Source organism: Vidua chalybeata, chromosome 10, assembly GCF_026979565.1.
Source record: "Vidua chalybeata isolate OUT-0048 chromosome 10, bVidCha1 merged haplotype, whole genome shotgun sequence".
Classification (NCBI taxonomy): Eukaryota; Metazoa; Chordata; class Aves; order Passeriformes; family Viduidae; genus Vidua; species Vidua chalybeata.
Genome location: NC_071539.1, coordinates 15,054,932 through 15,079,384, shown reverse-complemented (window position 1 = coordinate 15,079,384; position 24,453 = coordinate 15,054,932). Strand labels below are relative to the sequence as shown.

The 24,453-nt window shown below is 39.6% G+C and overlaps 1 protein-coding gene across 2 annotated transcripts; it reads left to right on the top strand.

Moving 5' to 3' along the window:
- The first annotated feature begins 317 nt into the window (after nt 1-317).
- ATP1B3 (ATPase Na+/K+ transporting subunit beta 3) lies at nt 318-23,582 on the top strand. 2 transcript variants are annotated; one of them, XM_053951318.1, is made up of 8 exons: nt 318-664; nt 8,230-8,358; nt 12,112-12,219; nt 13,719-13,906; nt 14,661-14,711; nt 15,269-15,295; nt 19,722-19,808; nt 21,263-23,582. In XM_053951318.1, the coding sequence occupies exons 1-8, from the start codon at nt 556-558 to the stop codon at nt 21,431-21,433; spliced, it is 870 nt and encodes a 289-aa protein (XP_053807293.1). In that variant the 5' UTR covers nt 318-555; the 3' UTR covers nt 21,434-23,582. The 2 variants fall into 2 exon arrangements, with proteins under 2 accessions (XP_053807293.1, XP_053807294.1); XM_053951319.1 differs by lacking the exon at nt 15,269-15,295 and having other exon boundaries at nt 320-664.
- The last annotated feature ends 871 nt before the right edge of the window (nt 23,583-24,453 follow it).

The window sequence follows — 24,453 nt, the reverse complement described above, 5'->3', positions numbered from 1 at the left end:
CAGGGTGGTGCAGGATCACGGGGAGTGCCGAGATGCGGGTTACACTTGCGAGCCTTTCCGTCCCCTGGCACTTCTCTAAGATGGTTGTGCATCAGGATCCGCCCCGCCGCGCAACAACCCCGGCGCTTCCCCCGGCCGGGCACATGGCGGGGTCAGGGGTGCCCGGAGCCGGGCCGGGAGGCGCCCGGTGGGGTCGGGGAGCGGCGGCCGGGGCCGCGCGGGCCCCGCGCTCTGCCCGCGCTCGGCGCTGTCCGCTCCGCCAGGCCGGGCCGCGCTGCCCCGCAGCACGCCGGCGCTGGCCGGCAGGGGGCGCGCGCGGCGAGCGGGGATCGCGTGTGGGCGGAGCGCGGCGGGGCCCGCCCGGCGCGGGGGCGCGAAGAGAGGGAAGAAGGGCGGGATTGGGGAAGGTCCCGGCGTGCCCGGCCCCCGCCCGCTCTCCCGCCGGGCGCCGCGGCCGCAGTTACTTAGCGGTTGGGAGCGGGCGCTGGCTGCGGCTTTCTTTGCCGGGGAGGGTCTGCCGCCGGAGTGCGCGACGCAGCCGCTCCTCGCCTCGCCATGTCTAAGGAAACGAAGAAGCCCTTCCGCCAGAGCATGGCCGAGTGGCGGCAGTTCATCTACAATCCCAACAGCGGCGAGTTCCTGGGGCGCACGGCGAAGAGCTGGGGTAAGGCTGCCCTGGGGGACAAGGGCGCGGTGAGGCGCCGCGAAGCCGAAGGGCGGCGGGAAGCGGGGCCGAGAGCGAGAGGTGGGGGGGGCGCGGGGGCGGGATGCTGGAAGGCCCTCCGCGGGGATGCGGGGACGCGACGCGGGAGGGCCCTCCGCGGTGATGCGGAGACAGGCTGGAGGGCCCCCCGCCAGGACGAGGGGACGGGCTACGGGAGGGTCCCCGCGGGGATGGCGGGGGCGGCGCGCACCAGGTGAGGCGGCCCGCGCGGTCGCGGCGGCGCACGCGCCCCGGTGCCCGTTACAACCGCTGGTCTAAAAATAGCTCCGTCCGTGACAGCGGGGGTGGGGGTCGGGGGAAGGGGGAGTTCCCGGGGCGCGTCCCGAGATGACTCAGCCCCCGCCCCGCAACCGGTGCGGGCCCGCGGGCTCCTCTCCCGCCCGCTCTGCCGGGGGCGCCCCGGGGGCCGCCGCGGTGCGGCCGTGCCGGGCTGCGGCCGTGACGGGCTTCCGCCGCGAGGTGCGGGGCGGCCCCGCCCGCGGCATCGCCCGCAGCCTGCGCGTGCCGGGGCAGCTCCCCCGCTCCAGCCGTGCCCGATGCCCCCCCCGCGCTCCAGCGGCGCACGGAATCCAGAATGAATGAGCGCGAATTGCCTGGGTACTTGGAGCTGCGGTTCGGGGAGAGTAAAGGAAAATCCACAACCCCCCTCCCCTAAAGTTCATGAGCCCCAGTTCCAGAAAGTGATCGTTGTGTGGGGTTGTGCGTCATCGTGCTAAATTTGTTCCAGCGTAGGGCTTCTGGGCCTTTTATTTTCTTAAAGGAAGCTTTAAATGAAGGCTCTCCAATAAAGCCTGTGAAGGCAGTGTTTATTTTCCTATTTTCAGGTAGTCATCCTATTGTTTTCTTCTGAGCTGGAAAGCATGTTATCGTAATCTGGTTGCTTCCAATAAAAATATTTTGATTTTCCGAGTGTGTTTTCTCATATTAAACAGTTGTACAAATGCTTAATATTAGGATGTTTCTTCAGTCCTCATGGGACATATTTACTGACTTCAGAAAATGCTGCGTCTCCTCCCAAAACTTGGATGTAGTTGGGATACTTAATAGTTGTGCTTACAAAACCAACAAGACTCTCAGCGTGGTGTTTAAGAACAGGCCAATACATCCTTGGCCTTGACACGATCTCAATGAATGCTGATGTTGAAATAGCGAGGAGGAGCTTGAAGCAGACGGTGCATGGGGTGTGCTTTCTCTGCCGTGCCAGTATCTCCTGTCTGTCAGGAGAGGGCCCGAGCTCTGACAGGAGTTCCCCTCCATTCAGATGGAAATAAGAGCTTGCAGCTACTCTGCCAGTTGAATAGCAAAGGATAGGAAATTTCCACTATGCTGTTGTCTGGTGATCTTTCTGTACAGGCAGGTTTCCTCAAGTGCGTGGGCTGGGTGTGTGGATTGCAGAAGTCTGGCTGTGTCATGAGTCTGAGCAGCACAGACTGTAGGTATGTTAGAAATAGCTTGCAATTTTTTTTTTTTTTAAAGGTGAAGAGGAAACCATCTTCTCTGTTTAAACCTATCTAGTAGGATAAATCACTTAGAATGTTATTAATCCATGTTAGATCAAGGCCAATAGATAATATTTGAAGTTGAGATGACTTACTTGGTAACTGAGTTTCCACAGTTACTTGAGAAAGTATCTATAGATGGTTTGAATAATTTTACTTCATCAAGACATAAAATATAACTAATAATAGTTCTAATAACTACTTAGTAGTTTAGGTGATTGGCATATGGTTACTACTATGTACCATTTCCTCAGCCTGGACATTAGGAAGTGAATGCTCATTTTCAGTGTTTGGTTTGTTTTGGCATTCCATTATTAACATACTGTGCTTATTTAATTTAATCATAATCTGACTATTTTGGGACGTGGTGTGTGGCTTTCTGTTTGGTTTTACTTTTTAATGGTGGGACACTAATTGGGTGGCTCTGTTGGCATAGGAGAATATGCAGGGTTTGGTCTCCTTCTGCTCTTGCAGTCGAGACCAAAGTCTCGACCAAAGAGCTCTCACCGAGTACAGTTCCTTTTCTGTTGCTGGTCTCTGGGCTGAAAGGCGAGGACACAGGGGAGGAGAGCTCTGGTTGCCAGTCAGCTGGGTTGTCGTGTCTCCAGGGACAGCCTGATGAGAATTCAGCTGGCTCTGGTTCTTCTGTGCGTATTTCTCTTGTCTCAAGACAGCTTCCTCACAGAAATAAGACAGGAGCAGTAGAGAAGCCGTTAAGTAATTATTCACAGTATGTGCATGTTTTGCCCTAGTCTGACATAGACATGGGGGGCTTATGTAAATGGTAACTGCAAGGCAGTGATTCTCTGTGAATGCCAATGCTATGGCATTGGAGTACTCTCTATCTGCCATTCCAGTTCAAGATTTGTGAAAAGATCAAACAGAAGTGGTTCTGTACTCATTTGTCATGTAACAGAGGTTGCATTTTAGAGTTTGGTCAAGAGTTGCTTTTTACAGCTTGGTGAAAACCATAATATGTCTCCTCCTGCAGAAAAAAAAATGGAGACTTTCACCTTATTTTTTTCAGACTTGAGGGGTACTTCAGTTTGAATCTTTCACAAGTTGATATCCAAACCTACACACACTCCCCCCAAACTCTTCTATTTTTAATTACTTGGCATAATCATTTGTTGTATTAAAAGAGACACAAGATACTGGGGAGAACTGCTGACTTGAGTCTGTGCTGTTCTCAGCAGCAAGGTGTGAGTGATGCTGATAGTGCTCGAAGAGGTGATGGGAATTAGGGTGGTTCTGGGGTGCACCCAGCGTTTAATCAGGTAGAGCAGAGAAAGAAGGATTCAGCAGACTGCTGGGTGGAGCCTTCCTGCAAGTGAAAGGAAGATCAGCATCTGTCTCTGCCTGTAATGGCAAGGTGCTGTGTCTGCCTGGAGTTAGCAAGGATGGAGTGAGATCATCTTGTAATGAGATGCTCACTGCATACTCAGATGTGTGCATTGTCTTACAAGATAGTTAATTCTTTTTGCATAAGGTTAATAAAAGAATAATTTGTGCTAAAAAAGAAGGGCAATATAGACTGTAGCAATACTTACTCTGGTCACACTAGATGTCATGTCAAGTGTATTTAAGTCTTTCTGTAAAGCTGGTTGTGTCAGGGTGTTTGAGGTAGAGGTGGCATTGTCTTGAAGTGCATAGAAATTCAGACCGACTGAATTTTCTTTTGAATGCTTAGTTGTATTCTTTGGTGCACAGATATGTGTTTGTAATTACAAACAAACAAAGACCCCCACCAACAAAACCCAACACCTTATTTCTAGGAAAGCTTTCCACCATGTCAATGGAAATACACTCTTGTTGGGCACCATAACAAAGGATCCAGCTTTGCTTCTTTGTCTTCACTGGATTCCTGGTTGGAATTCAGTGAAGACAAAAAAAAAGTGTTGTCAGACTTTTATCTGCTTTTTTGACATGGTTGTTCTGTCTTCTTTATTGGTGTTTTGAGCAGGGATTTACTGTCATCTAGCTTTTTTCATGAGTAGTGTAACAAGACATTCTGGTATCACTGTCTGCCATTGCAGTAGAGTATTTTATTTTCCTTGGCTCAGAGTGCTCTGAAAAATGGCATCTTGCTTTGTCTTGTAACACATATCAGTATGCTCTAGTGGTAGAGTATGTGTATTTTGTGGTGGTGGTGGGGTGTTCTAAATGCTTGATCATAGCATCAGACCCTGGCTTTTGTGATTCTTTACAAGTATTGCACTTAACAGATTTTATTGTCTCCTGAGGTGTAGCAATGTTCTGTGTGGAGCCCTGGCTTATTGTGACATAAAATACAGCATGGGACTGAGGTTGTGTTTCATCCTAGTCTTTTTCTTCTTCCCTCTCCTGTCACCCAAATCTGGAAAACAGTAATTCTTGAGTGTCCAAGTAATAAGATTGAAACATGGTTAGTGATTATTTCATTTGTATAGTTAGGTTAAAGTAAGGAAATTGCGGGTGAGCTAAAACTCTGATGTTCCTGGTACTGGTAGTAGTCAGTAGGAGCATCACTTGGGTGTTTAAATCCCACTTGTTGAAGATTCTGAAGGACAGTCATGCAGCTGGTAGGATCAGTGCAACATGGAATCCAGCAGCCCATAAAAACAGATTTTAATTTTTGTTGTTGCAGGTAATGTTGAGTAGTTGCTACCCTGTTTGTGGGAGTGTTTAAATTGATACCTGTATATATCTAACTAAGCATTATGTACAAGTAGATTTGTCAGTCTGGTTTATGCCAGAGTAACGTGCTTTTCATTGCTTTTGCCATGCAAAGTTTGGAAACCTTGTATTCCATGGAAATGCTGGCCAGGTATGTGATATCTTGTATTCACCAGAGTCAGAAATTCTAATTTTCACAGTGGAGAAGTGTTTTGATTCCTGCAAATGAATTCCAACTAATGACAGTATTAACATGTTGGTTCAGAAATTGAAGTCTTCCAGATTGGACTGACTTGTCGATGTGGTTAGGATATGAAGAAGTGTTTTTCTTACTGTGATGCCCTGCAAAAAGAAAAACCAAACCAAAACAGCTGGATAAATTGTAATGCAGAATTTTGGTTTTGAGTTTTTCTTGTGTTATCGTTTTGGTGTACAAGATGTTCCATAACAATTGAATTGGGTTGCATGTTAGATGTGGAAGCTGTACTTTGTTTGGAGGAAATATGGAAGGTAGCTTTTCACTGTTACTTGGGTACATCTTGTTTCCTGACAAGAAATCCAGTGTTATGTGAAGTTATTTTGGCAGAGTTTCTTGACAGGTTATGGCTTGCTCACTGTGATTAGCTAAGGATAATTAGTACTAATAGGCTCACAAAGAGCAGCTTACTCAGTTTGGAGCTGTTGGAAGTTGCAGAGGGGAATTTTGTTGTTTGTTTTTTCCCTCTTTTTAATGTGGCAAAGTAATGTAAATGGGTCAGTTTAGTGGTCAGCATTCTGGAGTGCATTTACAAGCTATATTAAAATAAAGATTAAACTTTGCTGGGCTGGGGGAGGCTAGTGGAGCTTCAGTGCCGTGAATAGAAGCAGCCTTTCCAGCCGTGTTCCTGCTGCATATCCCCGGTGGCTGGGCTGCTGCTGGGAGGAGCAGGGCTGGGGAAGGTGCTGTTATCACTGCAGTCTCCACCACGGGGTGGGGTTCACTGTTGCCCCGGTACTGATGCTCTCTCCAGGCTGTGAGGGGGTCCCAGCGCTGCCAGCCCTGCTGGAGTGAGGGGCTGTGCAGGTGGCTGGGGCACCAGGGACCCCAGGGGCAGAGCTGCCCCTTGTGGCACCTGCCCTTCAGGGTCAGCTCCGAGGCCAGGAATGCAGGTGATGTGGTAGTGATGTGGTAGTGCTGGCCCAGAGCAGGACTCTTCTTAGTCTGCTTAGAACTGCACAGCGTGGTGCTCTCATTGCCCGTGTTCTGCTCATCAGTTTTTTCTTTTTCCAATGAAGTTTGGCATATTGTTCTAGAAATTAAATACTAGTGTATTCTGAAATAACTTCCCTGATTTTCTTGCTTTTACTCTACTTGCCACAGTAGCTGCTTGTCTTGTTTTACATGTCAAATTCTTCTGTTCCATTGAGACTCTTTGATGAATATCTCGGTCACTTGATGGAAAGTGTACTTTCTAGACAGTTTGATGAAAGTATCTACTAGTTGATTAACTTGTATGGATCAAAATTGGAGCTTACCAGAGGTTCTGTAAGGGAGCTTTTTTGTTTGGTTGGTTTTGTAATACCCAGAACACAGTGAATATTAATCAGAAGATTCTTGTTCTGTTTTAAAACCAGTTAAAGCAATTACAGGCTTGTAGGAGAAACACATTGCTGCTGTGCCCAATACAGATGCAACTTTTGTAATGGCTTTTGTTGACTAGAATTTCTTCTGTTTTTATGTTCTCATTTTAGCAGCTAAATAGCTTCTAAATAACCTTAGCAATCATTCACAATGGATGTCCAGCTGTCTTGTTCATTGTAGAGTAATCTTGTTTCTGTGTTTGCATACTTTGCTACTTCTAATTGCTGCATAGACTCTTACATCTTGGTGGTTTCAAGTGTATTTTAAATAGCTGATCATTTTCAGGTTATTGCAGATTGGTAGGTAACTTCCTCAACATGGGAGATTGAAAACTAAAGCCAAATGGAGAACCCACTGACATTCAGCTGGCTGCTGCTGAGAACTTTACTTACAGTAAAGAATTTGGAAATTTCTTTATTGTAATAGATGTACAGAGAATTCTTTTGGGAGAAGTAAAACGAGTACTTGGATTTTTAGCAGTCATGGCTTTCTGGGTACCATACTACACTAAAGACTATTTCAGTTCAAAATGCAAGCATAGTTTCTGGGACAGGAGCCAGGGCTTAGGCTTCCTTCTGTCCTCTTCCAGTGGACAGTACATAGCACTGGGGTACAGTTGTGTTTACTTTTGCTCTTTCCTTTTCTGTGAAAGATCAGAAAGTTCTGCACTTGATTCTCTCATGTAATCAAGAATCAGTGGTAGGATGTTGCATAATGGTTTTGAAGTGCTTTTCTTCATACCTGAGTTACGTCTCTGGCTTCTGATAGCTAGATCTCCTGGTTACATCTCTGGATTCTTATGGCTAGAATATCCAATAAAAACTGGATTTGTGTCAACATTTGGTTATGTTTTTGAATTAGAATGGTTTTAAAGATGGTTCTCAGTCCAAGCATCCAGTCCCCTCACTACATTTAATAGCTTCCTTTTTTTTTGACAAAGTCTCTGCCTGTGTCCTTAAGTCTCAGTCTTAAAACAGAATCCCACACATTTATTTAGGTTGGTATTGAGTGCTCAGTTAATGAAACAAGTTGAAGCTGGTAATATCTGTGTATTTGGTGAATTTGGTGGGGTTGCTGGGTCCCCAGGGTAGATTGGTAAAGCAGGTGTGTGTGTTAGGCTGGATAAATCTGAGCAGAGGGCTTGGTTTGTTTTCAAAAACATGTGGCAGAAAGCATTTTCACCTTGAGAAGTATCTTGTAACTGGACGTGTGTGAAGGACTACTCTGTGTGGAGTTCCCTCAAATATCAACTATGTTATTAAAGCACCAATTGCTTCCTCCCTGGTCTGGATCCAGTGTAACAATTTTATCTTTTCCTTCGGTTCTTTCATCTTCCCAACAACCAGATACAAAGCCAAAATTCCTGTAAACAAGTGACAGTTTGTTTTTTTGGTTTTTTTTGGTTTTTTTTTTTTTTTTTTTTTTTTTTTTTTCCTTTTTGTAATGCACTGCTTAGTAATTTTTGCTAGCTTTCCTCTATAGCACAAAGTGTAGTTTTTAATGCTTCTCTCTTAAAAATAGAGATGCCAAATGGCCTATAAGCTGTAAGAATCAGAAAGTACTAAGAAAACATCTTTGTATGCATTATTGTGCACTGTGCATTACATATATTTGCTAGAGGTATATTAATGACTACAAACATTGTATTGCTAATTTCTCATTTCTGATTTTCAAAATAGGTAAAGGAATTAGATGAAACAAAAATCGTAATTTTGGCTTTTTCTTTACAGGATTGATCTTGCTATTCTATCTGGTATTCTATGGCTTCCTAGCAGCACTCTTCACATTCACAATGTGGGTTATGCTTCAGACACTGAGCAGTGATATACCGAAGTACCGGGACCGGATTTCTAGTCCAGGTAATGCTGTATTTATTTTTTCATTAACCTCTGTCTGGTTTAACAACTGAGTTTCATTTGAGAACTCTTTTGAAGTATGAACCTCTTATGGGAAATCATTATTCAGTTACTTGCAGGTTGCAAAGGTAAAAAACTCAGTGTGAGGCAAGTTATATATGTTTATAGCATATATTCAGGCAGTAGCTTTTTGTGTGGGGTTTTTTTTTTTTTGTTTTGTTTTGGTTTTTTTTTTTTTTTGTTTTTTTTTTGTTTTTTTTTTTTTTTTTTGCTAAATTTTGCTGTTTTTTCCTTTAACCACCTCTCAGTTGAATTTGTCATGCAGATCCATACAGCATGCTGATGTAGAAGTTGGTTTATAATTTAATCAAATTGTTGTAAAGATATTTAAACCACTTCTCTTGGATCAGGTGGAAGGCCACCTTGATTAGTGTTTGATACTTTGCAGAAGGTACAGGAAGGCTGTACTGTGGGTGTGATCTGCTCAAGAGCATGTAAGGACTGTGGTATAGAGGCCTTTGCAGAGTTTTTATTACAGTATTAAATAGTTTCCAACTGACATGGAATGTCTGTGGATGTCAGGGATTGTAGACCTGTTATGTAGGGATCCCCTAGAGGAAGGGCCCTGTTTATGATGAAGCTAAGTCTGTGAAACACGTAGCTGCCACTGAAAGTGGTGTCTTGCTTCCTTTGTGTACTGTCCACCTGTCTCACTGTTGGCTGTTTCAAGGAACGAATTTTATGTTAAAAAAACCAACCCTGTACAAATAAGAATGAGTAATAAGGTGATTGTCTTCACCAGTATAATAATATATTGGTGGAAGTGAGACAACATTATTTTTTAAAATACTTTTTTCCTTTTGTTGAATGCAAAGCTCTTAAAATGGAACATCATCTTGCAGCTGTATACTCACTTAAGATGCTACAGTGATCTTTGTATGAGCAAGTTGCAGTTGGGCCAGTGTGATAAGTGTCTCTGAATTGTGAACAGAATTTGTTTTGGTGTAGTGTTCTGGCTTCTCTAACAAGTGTCATATTGTACGGAATTTTGAGGATTTATGCCGTTTTTTCAAGCTAAGAATAGGCTAGATGCTTGAAAAAATAATTTTAAAAAAGAGAAGAAAAATAAATGAGGGAAGAAAAAGGTGGCTTAGTTGACCTTTTCTCCCCATTTCCATTGTGTCTGTTGTGGACGTCAGAAGCATCATAGTGGATGGAGCTGTGGGTAGCTGTGGCTTAATGCTGGGTTTGAGTGACATTTCTTCTCTCATGTAGTTCAGGGTATTAATTTTCCTTGGCTTTAAAATAAGTCGTAAGGGATGTTTGTTTTTAAAAGTACGTATACCACAATAAGTTTTTAATTGAAGAATTCCTGTAACATTTCTGAATTAAATATCTTTATTAACCATGTCTTTAGTAACTCATACATTAAAGTTAATCAAGTTGCTTGTTTCTGTTTTAATGTTTCTCCTTAACTCTGTTGTTTTTCATTTGCAGTGAGACATGTAATGTTCCTGGCTGTAAACTTAAATTTTTTAAAAAAACGTAAAATCTACACACAAAACCTGGATGCCATAGGTCAAAGGTTCTCCTCTTACATTAAATGTACTTGGAAATCTCACAATTGATTTATCTTATAATTGATATCTGAATTGCTTTGTACACTGGAATATAATAGTATAAATCAAATTCAGATGATTTTAAAACCTTTTTTGTTAAATCCCTCCTGGAATTGTAAAATAATGTAATCTCTTTTACAATCCTAGATGTGATCCTATGCTGAGGCTGTTAATTCTCTTCCTCTAGAAGGGCTCAAATCCTGCATCTCTCACAGTCTGGGCATCAGTCCTTCAAATAGCTTCTTCTGTAGAATTTACACTATAGTTTTTAGGCAGAATGTAATCCACTGGAAGTGGAGCAGTCCCCTCTTCATAGGATGTTTCTGACATTCCCCTGAAGCAGTAAATCTCTTCAAATTATTTTTTCCTTCATTGATGACTAGTTTAGTTATTTTGTCATGTGCCCTTTGAAAAATACCATTTAAGTCCTTCATTTATATTATAGTTCTGTAGATAAAAATCTCTTATCCTCTGAAATCCCTTCCAGTGATTTTTCAGCCCTGCTACTAATTGCCTTTTATTTTGCTGAATCCCAGTTCAGTGTAAAGGCCAGAAAATTACTGTAATGATACAAAGTAGTCTGCAGTCAAAATATGGACTGTTAGTCATTAAGGCCTTTACTTGTTGGCTTCCATGGAAGTAATTTAACTGCTGTTGTTGCAAAAAAGAGGATTTATGATTTATCTGTAATCCTGTAAAAGACCTAGAATAAAGTACATCAAATTGTATCTGGGTTTTTTTTTTTTTTTAAGCTGAAGGATATTTGTTGGTGAAGAGTTTCTAGTATGGCTGTTTATTATTTGCAAGTTGCAAGTATTTGTAAATAGTTTCTTCCTTTGGATGAGAAGCTGGGCCATTTCTGTAGGTAAATCCTTAATAGACCTGGGCTGCTCAACTACACACTTGATATGCTTTACTAAACCTTACTGTTATGGTTAATGACAGTAATCTAACTTTTTCTTACTTTCTTAAATGGTTATTTTTTTTATAAAGATGGCCTGTTTTTTTTGTTTTTTTGTGAGGGGGTGTCTTTTGTTGCCATCAGGTACCTGTGTAAGTGACAGCTCCTGGTGGCACAGGCTGGGTGTATCAGTATGCCTTTTGCTTTCACCTGCTCCAGAGAAATCCCTGAGATTGAACTCTGCAGTTTCTGGGCCAATTGCTGGGAAGCAGGGGCAGTTCAGCTCTTGAGAGGGCCATGCTTACTTTATTTCATGTGTGCCTTGCCCATCCTCCAGCTGAGGCTGGATTCTGCCTTTGGTGATCCATGGTCTGGTATGTCCTGCAGCTCTGGCTCCTGGCCGTGGGTGGTTCCTGCCCAGTGCCCCCAGGCAGCAGCTGAAGGAAGCTGGCCTTCCCCCGGGGGACACTGGTGGCCTTCCCCCGGGGGACACTGGTGGCGTTCCCCCGGGGGACACTGGTGGCCTTCCCCCGGGGGACACTGGTGGCCTTCCCCCGGGGGACACTGATGCTCGGAGGCAGCTCCGGAGCATTCACAGTCCCCAGGCCTGGCTGAGCCATGCCCCTGGAGCATGTAAAGTGTCTTGTATTCTCCATGGACCAGGTGGCACCTCAACTTCGTTTGAGGAGGTGTAGGAGAAGACTGAAAACTAATTTGGCTTGTCTGTTTTGACTGGAGTAACTTTAAAGCCACCTTTGTATAATCAAATTTTAAAAATTTTTTTCTGGGTTTCTGTGAGAATAATACAATCATAGCTTCACTCTGTATTGCCTAAAGCTTTGAACTATTGCTTGAAGTGAAGATTTTCTGGGTGTGCTTTTGGGTATTTTTTCAGTTATTTTTAAAGCTTGACTTGCTGAGTGTGGAAAGTGGATTAATAAAAGTCTTTGATTGAAAGTGATTAAACTGCTGATTTTGCTTTTCCTAATCACTTGGTTTGGTTTGTGAATTGCAGTTATACATTGGGTTGGATTTAAGTGTTAATTAATGTAATGCTGATTTTGATTACTGGCTTCAAACACAAAGTACCTTCCAGTACTGTGGAATATAGGGGTAACATTAATGTTTCTTTACAGATGGTAGACATTTTCCAATTTATGGATGTCTGAGTAGGGGTTAGAGTGGTGAAGGAAAGATAAGTTGCTTAGTTCCTAACTTGAACTTTCTCTTTTTAAGGACTTATGATTTCACCAAAGCCAGACACTGCATTGGAATTTTACTTTAACAGGAGTGACAGCCAATCGTATTCAGAATATGTTACTACACTTCAAAACTTCCTTGAATGTAAGTTACTTAAAATTGCCCAAGTAATGTAAGAGTCTTAATCTTGAGTACATTATTTCATTTCTTGCTTGTGGATTCTAATTGCTAATGGAGACTAATGCAAGTCCAGGGTTACTGTAGATACATGTGTTATAAAAGTCTATATGTCACAGAAAATGGTGAGTATAATGCCTGTATTGGACAGGGAGCCTGAGCATGAGGAATAGTGCAGTACATAATTGAGAGTTTTGGGTGATGTGGTTATTTGAAAATATGGTAAGATGTAGAAATTACATACGCCAAAAGAATTTTATTTAAAATAACATAGGTCTTGTATTTGGAGATAAAGTTTATCAGGACTTACCTGATTAGTGTTAATCTAAATGATTTGGTAACTGAGTGAGAGTACTTTAGTCTGAAGAACTTAAGTGTTTGTTTGAAAAATGAGGCACACAAAGATTAAATTATTTGCAATTTATTGATTTTTCACTTTGATACACAATATCTACACACAGAAATATTAAACCACTGAGTTTAGAATGTGGAGTTTAGAATGTGGACAAATCTGAAGGGTGGAAAAATCACTGGTTTGTCATACATTATTTTATGTATGTACCTATATGTACACTTATTCTAATAATATGGAAGTCAATTGAAAATATTAATAAGTTTAACCCCTCAGAAGTTGTAAGTCAGAATGAGGAAGGTGCTGTGAAATCTCACCTGTGTGCATGAGTTGATTACTTGACTCTCTCCCTATTCACAGTTTTGGTGCCTACTAAAAGCTTCTATGAGTAGGCTTTTCTTTCAGAGCTCTGCCAAGGGTTCCTGAGAGGAATGCTGCATTTTCTGACTACCTGCCTCTCCTGCAGTTCTGTGGGTCTTGCATCGAGGATGAACTTTCCCTTTCTCCATTTTACCTTATTAGCTGGGAGATGGGGTGTAAGGGAGGAGAAGAAACCACAAAGTATCTTAAATGGGAGTCGTTTAGCATTTGTGACAGTGTGGTCTGTGCACTTCAGTAGCACAAGAAAGTGAGAAACAACTTGAGATGTTAGTATAACATAAATTATACTGGTGTAAATGTAGAGGCAATTTAATGTTAATTATTGAAATGCTTTTGAATTTTCCTGTGTATTTGTAAAAGAAACATGTGCAAACGGAAAACTGGTTGAGTTTCCAGATAAAAACTTGATTGTTTGTATTTTAATACATTATTTGCTTACCATACGTAGTTAATTTATGTACAGAAATTAATGAGGTTGTGATTATTGTTACAATTTAAAAAGCAGGAAAGTATTAATTCTTCTGTAATATTCTTTCATTCAAGTACACTGCTACTTGTCTCTAGGGTTTGGAAAAGTGTTTGTTAAGATGGATGTAAGATACAGTGCTCTGAAAATACTTCTTTGAGAAAACTTTTAGGGAAGTAACACAATAATTATTTATATAGGCATCTGCAGGTTTTGGCTAGTTATATTCTTTATGCCATTGATTTACAAGCTGATTTTGTTTCATAGCATATAATGATTCAAAGCAGTCACAAAACATAGACTGTACCCGGGGAAAGATCTTTGATCAGAGTGATGCTGCTGTTAAAAAGGCTTGTCGATTTAACCTCTCTGACCTTGGCCAGTGCTCTGGGAAGGAAGATCCAAATTTTGGCTATTCTAAAGGAGCTCCCTGTGTGCTTGTGAAAATGAATAGAGTAAGTACCTACTTATTTTTTAGTTCTTGGTACAAGTGCTCCCAACTACTGCTGTATGAAAAAAATACTGTGGAAAGGACTGAAATATGTGTTCAGTTTGCTGCTCAAGATATTTGCATTTCTTGAATGGTGTAATTTACTGAAACACTGAGCAATTCCAGAGAGTAGTATGAGGTGACCTTTTTAAGCATTCTAATACTTAACCAGTATTGGCTTTGATGAATTGCACCAAAATACTTGTTTTCAGAAGTATATTGTTCTTTGCTTTTACTTACTGTTCTGTGAAACAGATTCTAGACCACTCTGCAAAGTAAAGTGTTGTACTTCATGTCTGTGTTCCAGAATTCTAACGCAGTAACTCTAATCTAATGCATTCTGTAACTCTTAAGCTATGAAAGGTGAGGAAAACTACAAAGTATTTGACTTTCCAATGATGTCCTGTTACTGACTGATGAATGATGTACCTGTTACTTGAACTGGTTTGAGCCATTAAAATTACATGTTAAATGTAATATAAGAAAACAGTACTTTCTGTGACTACTGTAACTATTTTGAGTTAACCTGAATGAACTTTTTAACTTAACAATGCTTTAAATCTTAGTCCTAGTTTAAAATTATGTTCAGATGAAAATTACACTGGATAGGCTTATTCCCTGTATGAACTCATATTTAGTGAGGGAAAAATTCAAATTCAGTGTGTAGAAATTGAAAGAGGGAAAAAGATCTGTAAATATTTTAACTTTCTCTCCTTCAGATAATTGGATTGAAGCCTGAAGGAGAGCCACATATACAGTGTACCCCTAAGGTCAGTTCAGAATGTAAGAAATAAATGTGTTGTTGATTTTCCTTGTGATAATGATGAATAATGAAGTACTTTATTTCACCCTTCCCTCCTTCTTAGAGACTTTGTACTTTTGTGTTTTTCATCTTACTGTGTGTCTTATTTAGTTTGTGTCTTTAATTTCTTCAGTGTACCTACAGAAACATTTTTTGGTTGTTCTTTCATCCTTAGATGTGTTTGAACTACCTGATTTGGTTTAGATTTGAGGAAAATGAACATGTGTATTTCTGGTCTTGTTTATTTATTTATTGTGAGTTATATTTTGTTTTCCCATTTCATAACCTATATTTTTATTTTTTCTTCATGCTGCAAGTGCACCTTAGACAATTTTATAAATGATGGGTAAGACAACTGTGTGTGAAAACTAATGTTACCGCTCAAGTAAAAGCTGCCTTCAAATCAAGTATAAACTACTTATAATAACAGCTAATCTTTGCATATTTGTTATGTACCAATGGTTTTGCACAGAATGTTTTATTGCAATTATAATAATTACTTTGACCTATGGGTGTTTTTCCTAGACTGCTTGGGGAGCAGTGAAAGCGTTGGTAAGTTTGTAGCTTGAGCAAGGGGCAGAATCCTGGCTTTTAGCTTCTGGTGACTGATACAAGTGTAGGCTGGGAAATATTTGCAATTAATGAGGCAAACACTTGTAAGGGCTTCTGCCTCCAGCCTAGGTATCTGTGGTAGGCACAGATTTTAATGCTTGATTTTTGTTGGGTCTTTGAAAGTTTTGATCTCTCCAGGACAGTCCATAGCAAACAAAGGTGATTCCTCCTCTTACTTGAGACTGATTTATTTGCTTCCATTCACAAACCTTACATTCTCTTGAACAGAATCAAGGAATTAAGCTCATTCTACTTCTACTATCTATCTATCTACTACTAGTACTATCTACTAGTACTCTTTTTTCCTTTGACTTGTCTAATTTATAATTTTTTTGCAATGTGATATTCCAAACTAGATAGAAGTTTTGCCTTTTGCTGAGATATTGTTAATGACAGCATTTCTCTCTTTGTGATCACATTGAAAGCAAGGTGAATTTGCTGTTTGTAATACACTAGTCTGTATTTTAATTGTTTTACTATTTAAATCATTCTTCTGGTTATTTCCCAGTCTGTATTTGTAGATGTGATTTCTCAAAGTTCACAGCTTTGAATTTCATAGGGCTATTTTTGGCCCTCCTCTGTCATTTTTTGTGATCATTTTAATGAGATTAAAGTCTTTGAAATGTTTTGCACTACTTAGCTTGGTGCCATCAATGAATGAACTTGGGTTTTCCTCTCAAGTCCTTATTGAAACATGGAATACAATCCAGAGCAGTCATCTTCATTTCCACCAGAAATGCCTTGTGAGGTGTTGAGAACTAATGTTCAAGTGATTTATAAAATATTGATGGCAGTCCTATTTTATGATTGTATTTCTTCAGCTTTTGTCTATGGATGCTCTATGAGACAATAGTAAAAACTATATTAAGCAGATGATACTTCTTCTTACCCTCTTAACTGGTTTCACTAGCAAAGTGTAAGCTTGATAACAACTTGCTTGATCATGGTAGTGGTTTTTGCTATTTTTTTTAGCCTTTGGGATACATAGAAATGTGTGTGTTTTCTTGCTTCCTCTTTCTGTAAGTACAAAGTTCTGCTTTGTATCCACTTAAAATTTTTGTGATCTGCACAAGTGTGATGGTTTTGAATTTTAAAATTATTAATCTTACTAGTTCTTTAGTGACTTCCAGTGAAGTATTTGTCAGGCTTTGCTCCTTGGAATGCATCTATTTTATCTTTATTGCCTATTCTCACCCTAGCTCAATAATTTACTTGCTTAGGAAAGCTTAGGTACCAGTTAGAACACATCCTGTAGATTTATTGTTCACTGATTTTTATTTCCCTTTCATCTCTGTTTTTAAATATTTCTTACAATTAAGAGTCACTGAATGGATAAGGTTGGATGAGACCACAGTGGTCATGCAGTCCCACCTCCCTGTTCAAAGAAAGGTCATCCTAGAGCCCATGGCACAGAGTTGTATCCAGACAGTTCTGGAATATCTCCAGGAGATATTCCTGAAGGAGACTCCACACACTCTCTGGGGAATCTATTCCAGTGCCCAGTTACTGCCCAGGAAAAAGGTTCTTCTTCATGCTCAGATGGAACTTCTGTGCATCAATTCTACATGTACTGAGCAATTCAGAGAAGTGTCTGCCTGGACTTAACACACCATTTGATTTTTAAATGGTATTTTTGCTTTTACAGGTCTCTCAAATTCAAAATTAGTTCAGTAGCTTCTGTCTGCACATCCTGCCAGTCTTGGCTACCTGAAACATCATTTTAAGTTTTTCAGTGTGGAATTTATGTTCTTCAGGTATTCTCCTGCGAGGTGAATCTTCTTTATTTTCCCTGCACTTTTTATATGGGATTTTTTTAATGTGTCATTTTTTTTAAATGGAAAAATTTTAGATAGATGGGTGATTTCAGATTCACTTAGAGCTGGGGATGCTTCCCCCTCTGCCCTCATGTAGTTGAAGCTGTCATCACTGTAATTTCTGTAGATGAGGGATGTGAGTGTTTGCAGTGTCAGACACTCTTTACAGCTGGTTCTTCCTCCTGCAGGAGGAACTAATCTGCTGCAGTGTTGAGAATCTCCAGAAAGAGAAACAAACCAACAAAAGATTGTCTCCAAGAAGGTTGAAGATCAGCATTTTAGGTCTTCAGTTTGGGGCCAGAGTTGTGCAGTTTCACATGTGCTAGAACATCTTGCAGCAGTATTTATGTCAAGTTAAAACAACCTTTACTGAAAACTGACAAATTTGATGGGTCTTTTGTTTTTAACTAGAGAAAAGAAAAGAAGCCTTAATTCCAAAATACATCTTTTTCTGCTGTTTATTGACCATCTTGATTTCATGTTAGGTATCACTTTGTAGTTGACAAGAATGAAGAATGGCTGGATGAATGACACTCTTATGTGCCTTGCTTTTGTCAGCATACTCAGGATCTGGGTTAACTTGCTTTTTGTGATAGAAATCTGTTGTTGTACAGTTTCTACTAACGAATACTGCTCTTTATCTTCTCCGTTTCTTCTTCTCAAGTGCTTATGATCATTCCTTCCCAAATTCTTTCCTTGGGTCTTTATTCTATTATTTCTTTAGTATATTATTTCAACATCTGGTAAATTCTTCTTTCTAAACTACAGTCTTAATAAAGACCCAGTTAGAGGTGGAAGTCTGTCTGTCCAACAGCATTGTCCAATTTTTAGATTTGCTGACTGTCAGTAGTTCTTTGTGGAAACTACATGAGAAGCAGAAAAAGTGACACTTGCTAATGGACTGATTCTTAAAGTTCTTCAGTAAATGCAGCTTGTTTTAGGTGTTTTTTGTTTGCTTTTATTTAATAGTGTAGGGATATTAATTAGGATTGCTTATTCAAGATGATCTGGAACCCCCCCCAGCAGTTGCATTAGATAGGCAGCTGCATGTCCCAGAACCTCCCAGCTATTGCACTGATAGCCTAATGCATATATTTAGTGTATAATGATGACTGTATGCATGCTTTGTATTTAGCTGCTCCAGAAAGCATTACTCCTATTTACTTTGCCTATGTTATTCCATATGCTGATTATTTAACCATTATTTCAGTAACATATTTGAAAAGTAAGTATTTTTAGCTGCATGAGCTTAAAATAAAGAATAATGGTAAAAATCAGCATATTCCTGCTTAATAGTTATATGCAAGCTCAAGGTCCGAAATACTTAATAAACTTATATTAATATATGATTGCAGTAATTTAGACTGCAAAGGAATGAGAATGTGGCCATATCCTAAAAAAATATTTTATGTTCTTTTGAGGAGGTGAAAAGAGGTAACCTTGAGCTGTGGCTTATTCTTAAATATGTTTTGATCTTACTGCGGTTGTCTTCTGAATTTTGTAGGGATCTGTTTAAAATTACAGCTGTTGTGTATGGTAATAGAGAAACAACAACAAAACTTGCTAATACACTTTGAACTTGTGAAATACGTGGAACAAGCAGTGATGTTCTGAACTTGCATTTAGCATTTTGAGGTGGTTGTTTTAATGGCATTTCTCTTGGTTCTGGTAATATATTTAATTTATTACAGAAAGTTGCAGATGTGGACATTTCCTAGTGGTATAAACTTGGAGCAGCTTGTTATTCTGCCAGGATATACACTCTTTAAGAATATTGTGTATAATGAGAGGTGTTTGTGTATTGCTATACTGATAACCTGTGTCTGGACATCTCAATCAAACATACATATTTTATATATCTTATGGATGGAGTGACTCCTTAGTCAGAAATTAGGCAGCAGCTTTGTGGGTAGCTTATTTCAGGATTTGGGGTTGCAGGGGCCAGTTGAGTGATAAGGCCTGCATCTGGATTTGTTGTTCCTCTGAGGTGGTTATGTAACTCCAGCAACATCACCATTCTACCCATTTGGGTTTCTTCTTGTCAGGCCTGTACTTGGAAGGATAGAGGGCACCTAATGTTAGGAATGACACTGTTGCAGAGAGGTGTCTGTGGTTCTCTGTGAAGGCTTGTATTATTACAAGTTTGAGAGGCTTAAAAACCTGGCTTTAAACAGCACATGATTCACCAAAAATACACAGGCTTTCTTGGAGATACTTGGGATTTTAATTATATATGGGGGTTTGGGTTGTTAAATTACTCATTACAATGAACATACCCCCCCTTACCCATTTCTTTGACTCATAAGTATGAAGGCAGGCTGTCTTTGACTCGATTGCTAATTTAAGTACTGCTAATCCTTACTGCAGCAGATGTGTGCAGCATGTGACTGTTTGCCAAAAGAAATCTGGTTTGAGTTATTTTACAAGTTTGTAAGTCAGTTGCCCTTTTTTAGGTATCTTGCAGTTCATCGTTGGGTTATAATTTTAATTTTGTGTTCATTTTTATGCAAGCAAATGTTAACTTCTACTTTCCTTGCTGTCTGCAATTACAGGAAGAAGGCGTGGTTAACATAAATTATTTTCCTCCTGATGGGGCAATGGACTTGATGTACTTCCCATACTATGGGAAAAGCTTGCATGTAAGTTTCCCTTAATGATGTTCTTCACTTTGTGTTTTGTTTCTGTGTGCATTTACAGTTGCTAGTAGCAGATTAATTCTGAAGTTTGAACTTTGTAATGAGGTACTGCTGAGGAATATTGCAGATGCAGACGTTGCACAGCGCTCGATGAGGCTGGAGACGTGCTTTGGCAGACATGAACAAACTGGGCATTGTCCTAATGGAGGAGTGGCTGTACACCAGCAGTCTTGAGAGTGACTGCTCTTTTTTGCTCATTGAAATCTTTGGGAGTCTCTTTGATTGGAGGGAAAGGCAGGAGAAGTAAACTGTGTCTTCTTGTTACAATACACTTTCTAGTAGTTAATCCTTGGCATTTCTCTGTAAGATAGTAAGTTTGTAAGTCCTTATGGTGTTGTTGATTATATTTCTGTGTGGCTCTGCATGTCATGCTTTCTGTTTGCCCTGTTTTATGAAGGAGGACTTCAATGCAGCAGATGGTTTGGGGTTTTCTAAAATCATTGTTGTAAAAACCCCAAACTCACTACTTTATGAACACAGTATATAAATAATTAAAACTACAGTTTCTTTTGAAACTTGAATTCAACTTTTTCATTTTCTTGCATCAATTTGTGATCACTGTATGCAGAAAATCTGTACCTTCTATAAAATAGAAAATAATATTTCCTCTTACTGACCAAGTTATTTAGTCTAATAAACACTGTTCACCATTGAAGATAAAGGTACTTTTTCAAATATAAATCTATTAGATCCATAGTGTACCATGGTGGGTGGTTGTAATTACACCAAAGTGGTTTTTGTGTTATATTGGGTTGACAAAATAATGGAATTGATTCTGCTCTCATTCTTAAATTTTAATTTTTACAGTAGTCAATTGTAATTGTTTCACCAAATATGACTGACCAGGAAGGATACTGTCAGGATGTTCAAGGAAGGGTTTTTGTATAAAGCTATTAAACAGATAACACCTTTTAGAATGGTTTGTTGCTGAAAAAGTAAATGGGATACGGGAGAAGGGAAGCTGGTTTATTAGTATTTGTTGAGTCAGGCTTTTGGAAAAAACCCAACACTTTAAACCCTGCTAGAAAAGTTGTATTCTGTAGCAGATTACATGCACCCTGCCAAACCAAACCCAAAACAAGCAGAAGAGTCAATAGAACAGGTTGGAAGACACTCATTTCTGAGGTTCTGTCATTGAAGGTTTCTAGAAGAATTGGACATAATAAAATAGAAAGTCTTACGCATCTTGAAGATACTCTGTGACCAAGTTCTATTGAATATATTAGTTAAGAAATAGTATGAAGAATGTATTTCTAACCTGGGAAAATAAAGTACCTTACCTGAATCAGATTGGACTTAAGAAGTTGGGTTCCTAATTAGCTTTTTCTTAACTGTTCTGATTTAATGCTAACTTAATCTGGTCTCTCAAATATTTTCCCCATCTTTCTGTTTACTAGGCTCACTATTTGCAGCCCCTAGTGGCTGTTCAACTAGCAATTACCCCCAACGGTACCAAAGAAGAAATAGCAATTGAGTGTAAGATCCGGGGCTCACCTAATTTAAAAAATCAAGATGACCGTGACAAGTTTCTGGGACGAATTGCCTTCAAAGTTCTGATGTCTGAATAGCTGGAGTAAGCACTCTCCACAAAGTAAATGTTGTGTTGTCTGTTTTGTATCAGCTGGACATGCCATTCTAGGATATGAGACCACCTTGAAGAATGTTGAGGTGGTTTATGGCGTTCAGGGTAGCATAATAATATGCTTCCAAAATGTATGTTTAAATTCCCTTAAAATAAATGCCTATCCTGCTTTTTGCCTGCCCTGTTGGAACAGTGTACAGACTATAGTTATGTCATAGGGACCTGTAAATAGCTGTTTTCAAACACATAATAATGGTGACCTTTGTCCTGCTCTAAAATGTGGTTTTATCCTCCAAGTGAGTGTCTCAAGCTTAATGTGCTGTGCTCTGTAAATATTGTATTGATTTAACACTGGTTTAACTGTCATATCTCAATGCTGACACAGTTTAGAGGGATAAATAATAAATGGTACCTGATTGACATAGTGATTTCTTTGTAAGAGTAAACACCTCCAACATAAATAGTGTGTATGGGAGTGGGTGGGTCAGTGGATGGGTGGCTGTGTGGCAATGCCTTAAATTGTAGACTGGGTGGCGTGGGAGAACTGAAGTTGGATTTTAAGAGTTGGTATGAATATCTGAAAGTAAGTGCTCAACTAGTACTTTCTTGTGCTTGTCACTGTGCAAGTGTTGTGTACATGTAATACTTGGTATAGAGTTTGGTGTTCTAGCTGAGGAATTGAACCTTTCTTTGTGTTGTTAATTGCTTGTAATATGTGGAGCACAAATAAAATCTACAATATTTTGAAACTTTTTAGTTCAGAAATATCAATAGAAAACAATTTAAATAGTTTAGGATCCTGGTAACAGTTGTACAACAGAGCTGCTTGAAAGAAGTGGCCTCACTATTGTGGGAATAGGCTTTGATTTTCCAATTTTAAAAATTCTGGAAGAAACTCTGTTTAAGAAAAAAAAAGGAAAAAGAAAGGATTGTCTTGATTAAACATTCTTGTTTAATTTATATATGTTTTGTCGCATCATTTTAACATCTCACATCTTCATCTGCTCTTTCATCTTGGATTTTCTGTGTATTTCATCATCATCATCCATTTAGAAAATTGGTGTCATCAACTGCTTTGTAGAAATACCTTGTTGACTTGGGGTTAATTACTTGCAGTGTAACTTAAGGGCAGCTGCTAAAATGACTACAACCAGACTGGTTTACTTGTGACTGCTGCTCACTTTGAGCCAGGCTGAGCCATGCTATTGGGCTGACTTGGGCAGTTGAAGTGACATGCAATTTATATTTACTCTTCCCTAAGGTTTTTGTGTCTTTCAGTCTGGGGGGGCTGGGCTAGAGCTCATGGTCCACATTCTGATGTCTTCCCAATATTAAAGACCACAGCAAATCTGCATTTGTGTAAATACCTGTATGTTGTGCTAGTTAGGGCCAAATTTGTTACTTAACAACTTTTATACCTAATTATTACAGTAGTTTTTAATATTTTATTTAAACAAATTAAATGAAGGCTTTCTAAAATTCAAGATCCAGTCTTAATGCCCTGCTTTAAGTTTGGGGCCAGTCTAAGCCACATTAGTGAAAAACTTTTAACAGCTGTGCAAGCCTACACTGATGCACAGTTAGAGGAAGCTGCTCTTAATGGGACTTGAACAGTGTTTTAAACCTCATTAAAAATAGATTTATATTGATCTGATACCATTCAGCATGCTTTTTGTTGTCTGCAAAAGAAAGTTGTTGTTACTACAATAGGCAATGAATATTTTTGTAATAATGGCATGCATTAATACTGAATGAGATGTTCTTTCAAAATATTCCATTACTAATGTTTTAAATGATGCACTTTTAGAGCTGGGATACCTGGCTTCTTGAAGATATGACTAATTGCTTCTCCGTGTATTAATACTGCCTGAAAGTATTTTAATAGTTGTGAGGGACCTTAAGTGTAGATGTTGCATCTGACAATGAAAAGGACTAGCTTCATGTAAAAACTTCTCACATTTGTGTTCACTTAGGAGTGGTAAGAAGTTCTGGAGAAACACTCGGTTTTCAAATGAGCTTGTTTTTTGCAACAATTTCTCTTTTGACTTATCTTGTCTATAGACAAAGCATGAAATGGCAACTTTTCACCAGCACTTTTCAGACAGGTAAAACTCAATAAACTCCTGTTCTCCCTAGATTCTGTACAAGTGTTTTTTGTTTTTGTTTTTTTTTTTTTTTAATTTAAAGATCTAAATAATATCGGGTGGGGGGGAGAAAGGGAAAAAAAAACACTTTTGGAAGGGTTCAGCTATCAAAATAAGCATGTAATTTGTATGTGGGTAGTAAGTCTAGTGTTAAGTTATTTAATTAAACTGAACTATTTCTTAATTTTATTTCTGTGTCTTGAGTAGTAAAGGATATAGCAATTATCTGTAAACAGGTGTACAGACTATTAGGACCGGATAAAATTACTGTTTTCCTTCATATGAACTCTAGAGTAAAGGTTTCTTAGCCTTCATTTTAAATAATGAATAAATATTTAAATTAACTACTATGTTATCAGAATCCTGAAATGTTTAACTTTTATACTGGTAAATTCTTACTAGGTAACTTTTAATGCCTTCAGATCTGGAACAAGGACTTTTAATTTCAAACCTGTAAAATTGCCAGTGTGTGTCCAAATCAGCTGAGGTGCCTTTTCCTTGCCATGCCCCACTCCCCCGCCACACCCCGCAAGAACACGCGCAGAGGGTTACAGGGGAAGCTGAGGAGAAGCTTGTCAAAAACAAAATGAGCTGTAAGGCTTTATTTACATCTATCCTGCAGTAGATAAGATGATCCCTTGAGGACAGATGCCATTTAGCACTGACTAGTAATTACTTTCAGCTGGGGATGATGCTGCTTGTAGAACAGTAGTAAAGAAAACTCCTTCCTTTTGTACTGAAATGTCTGCTGTAGTAGTTCCCCAGCAGTAGATAGAAAACCTGGATGCAAATGAAGAGCAGAAGGAAGGACTAAAGGAGTTGTGAATCAGTATGGAAACAAAAACAAGAGTGGGGAGGGTGG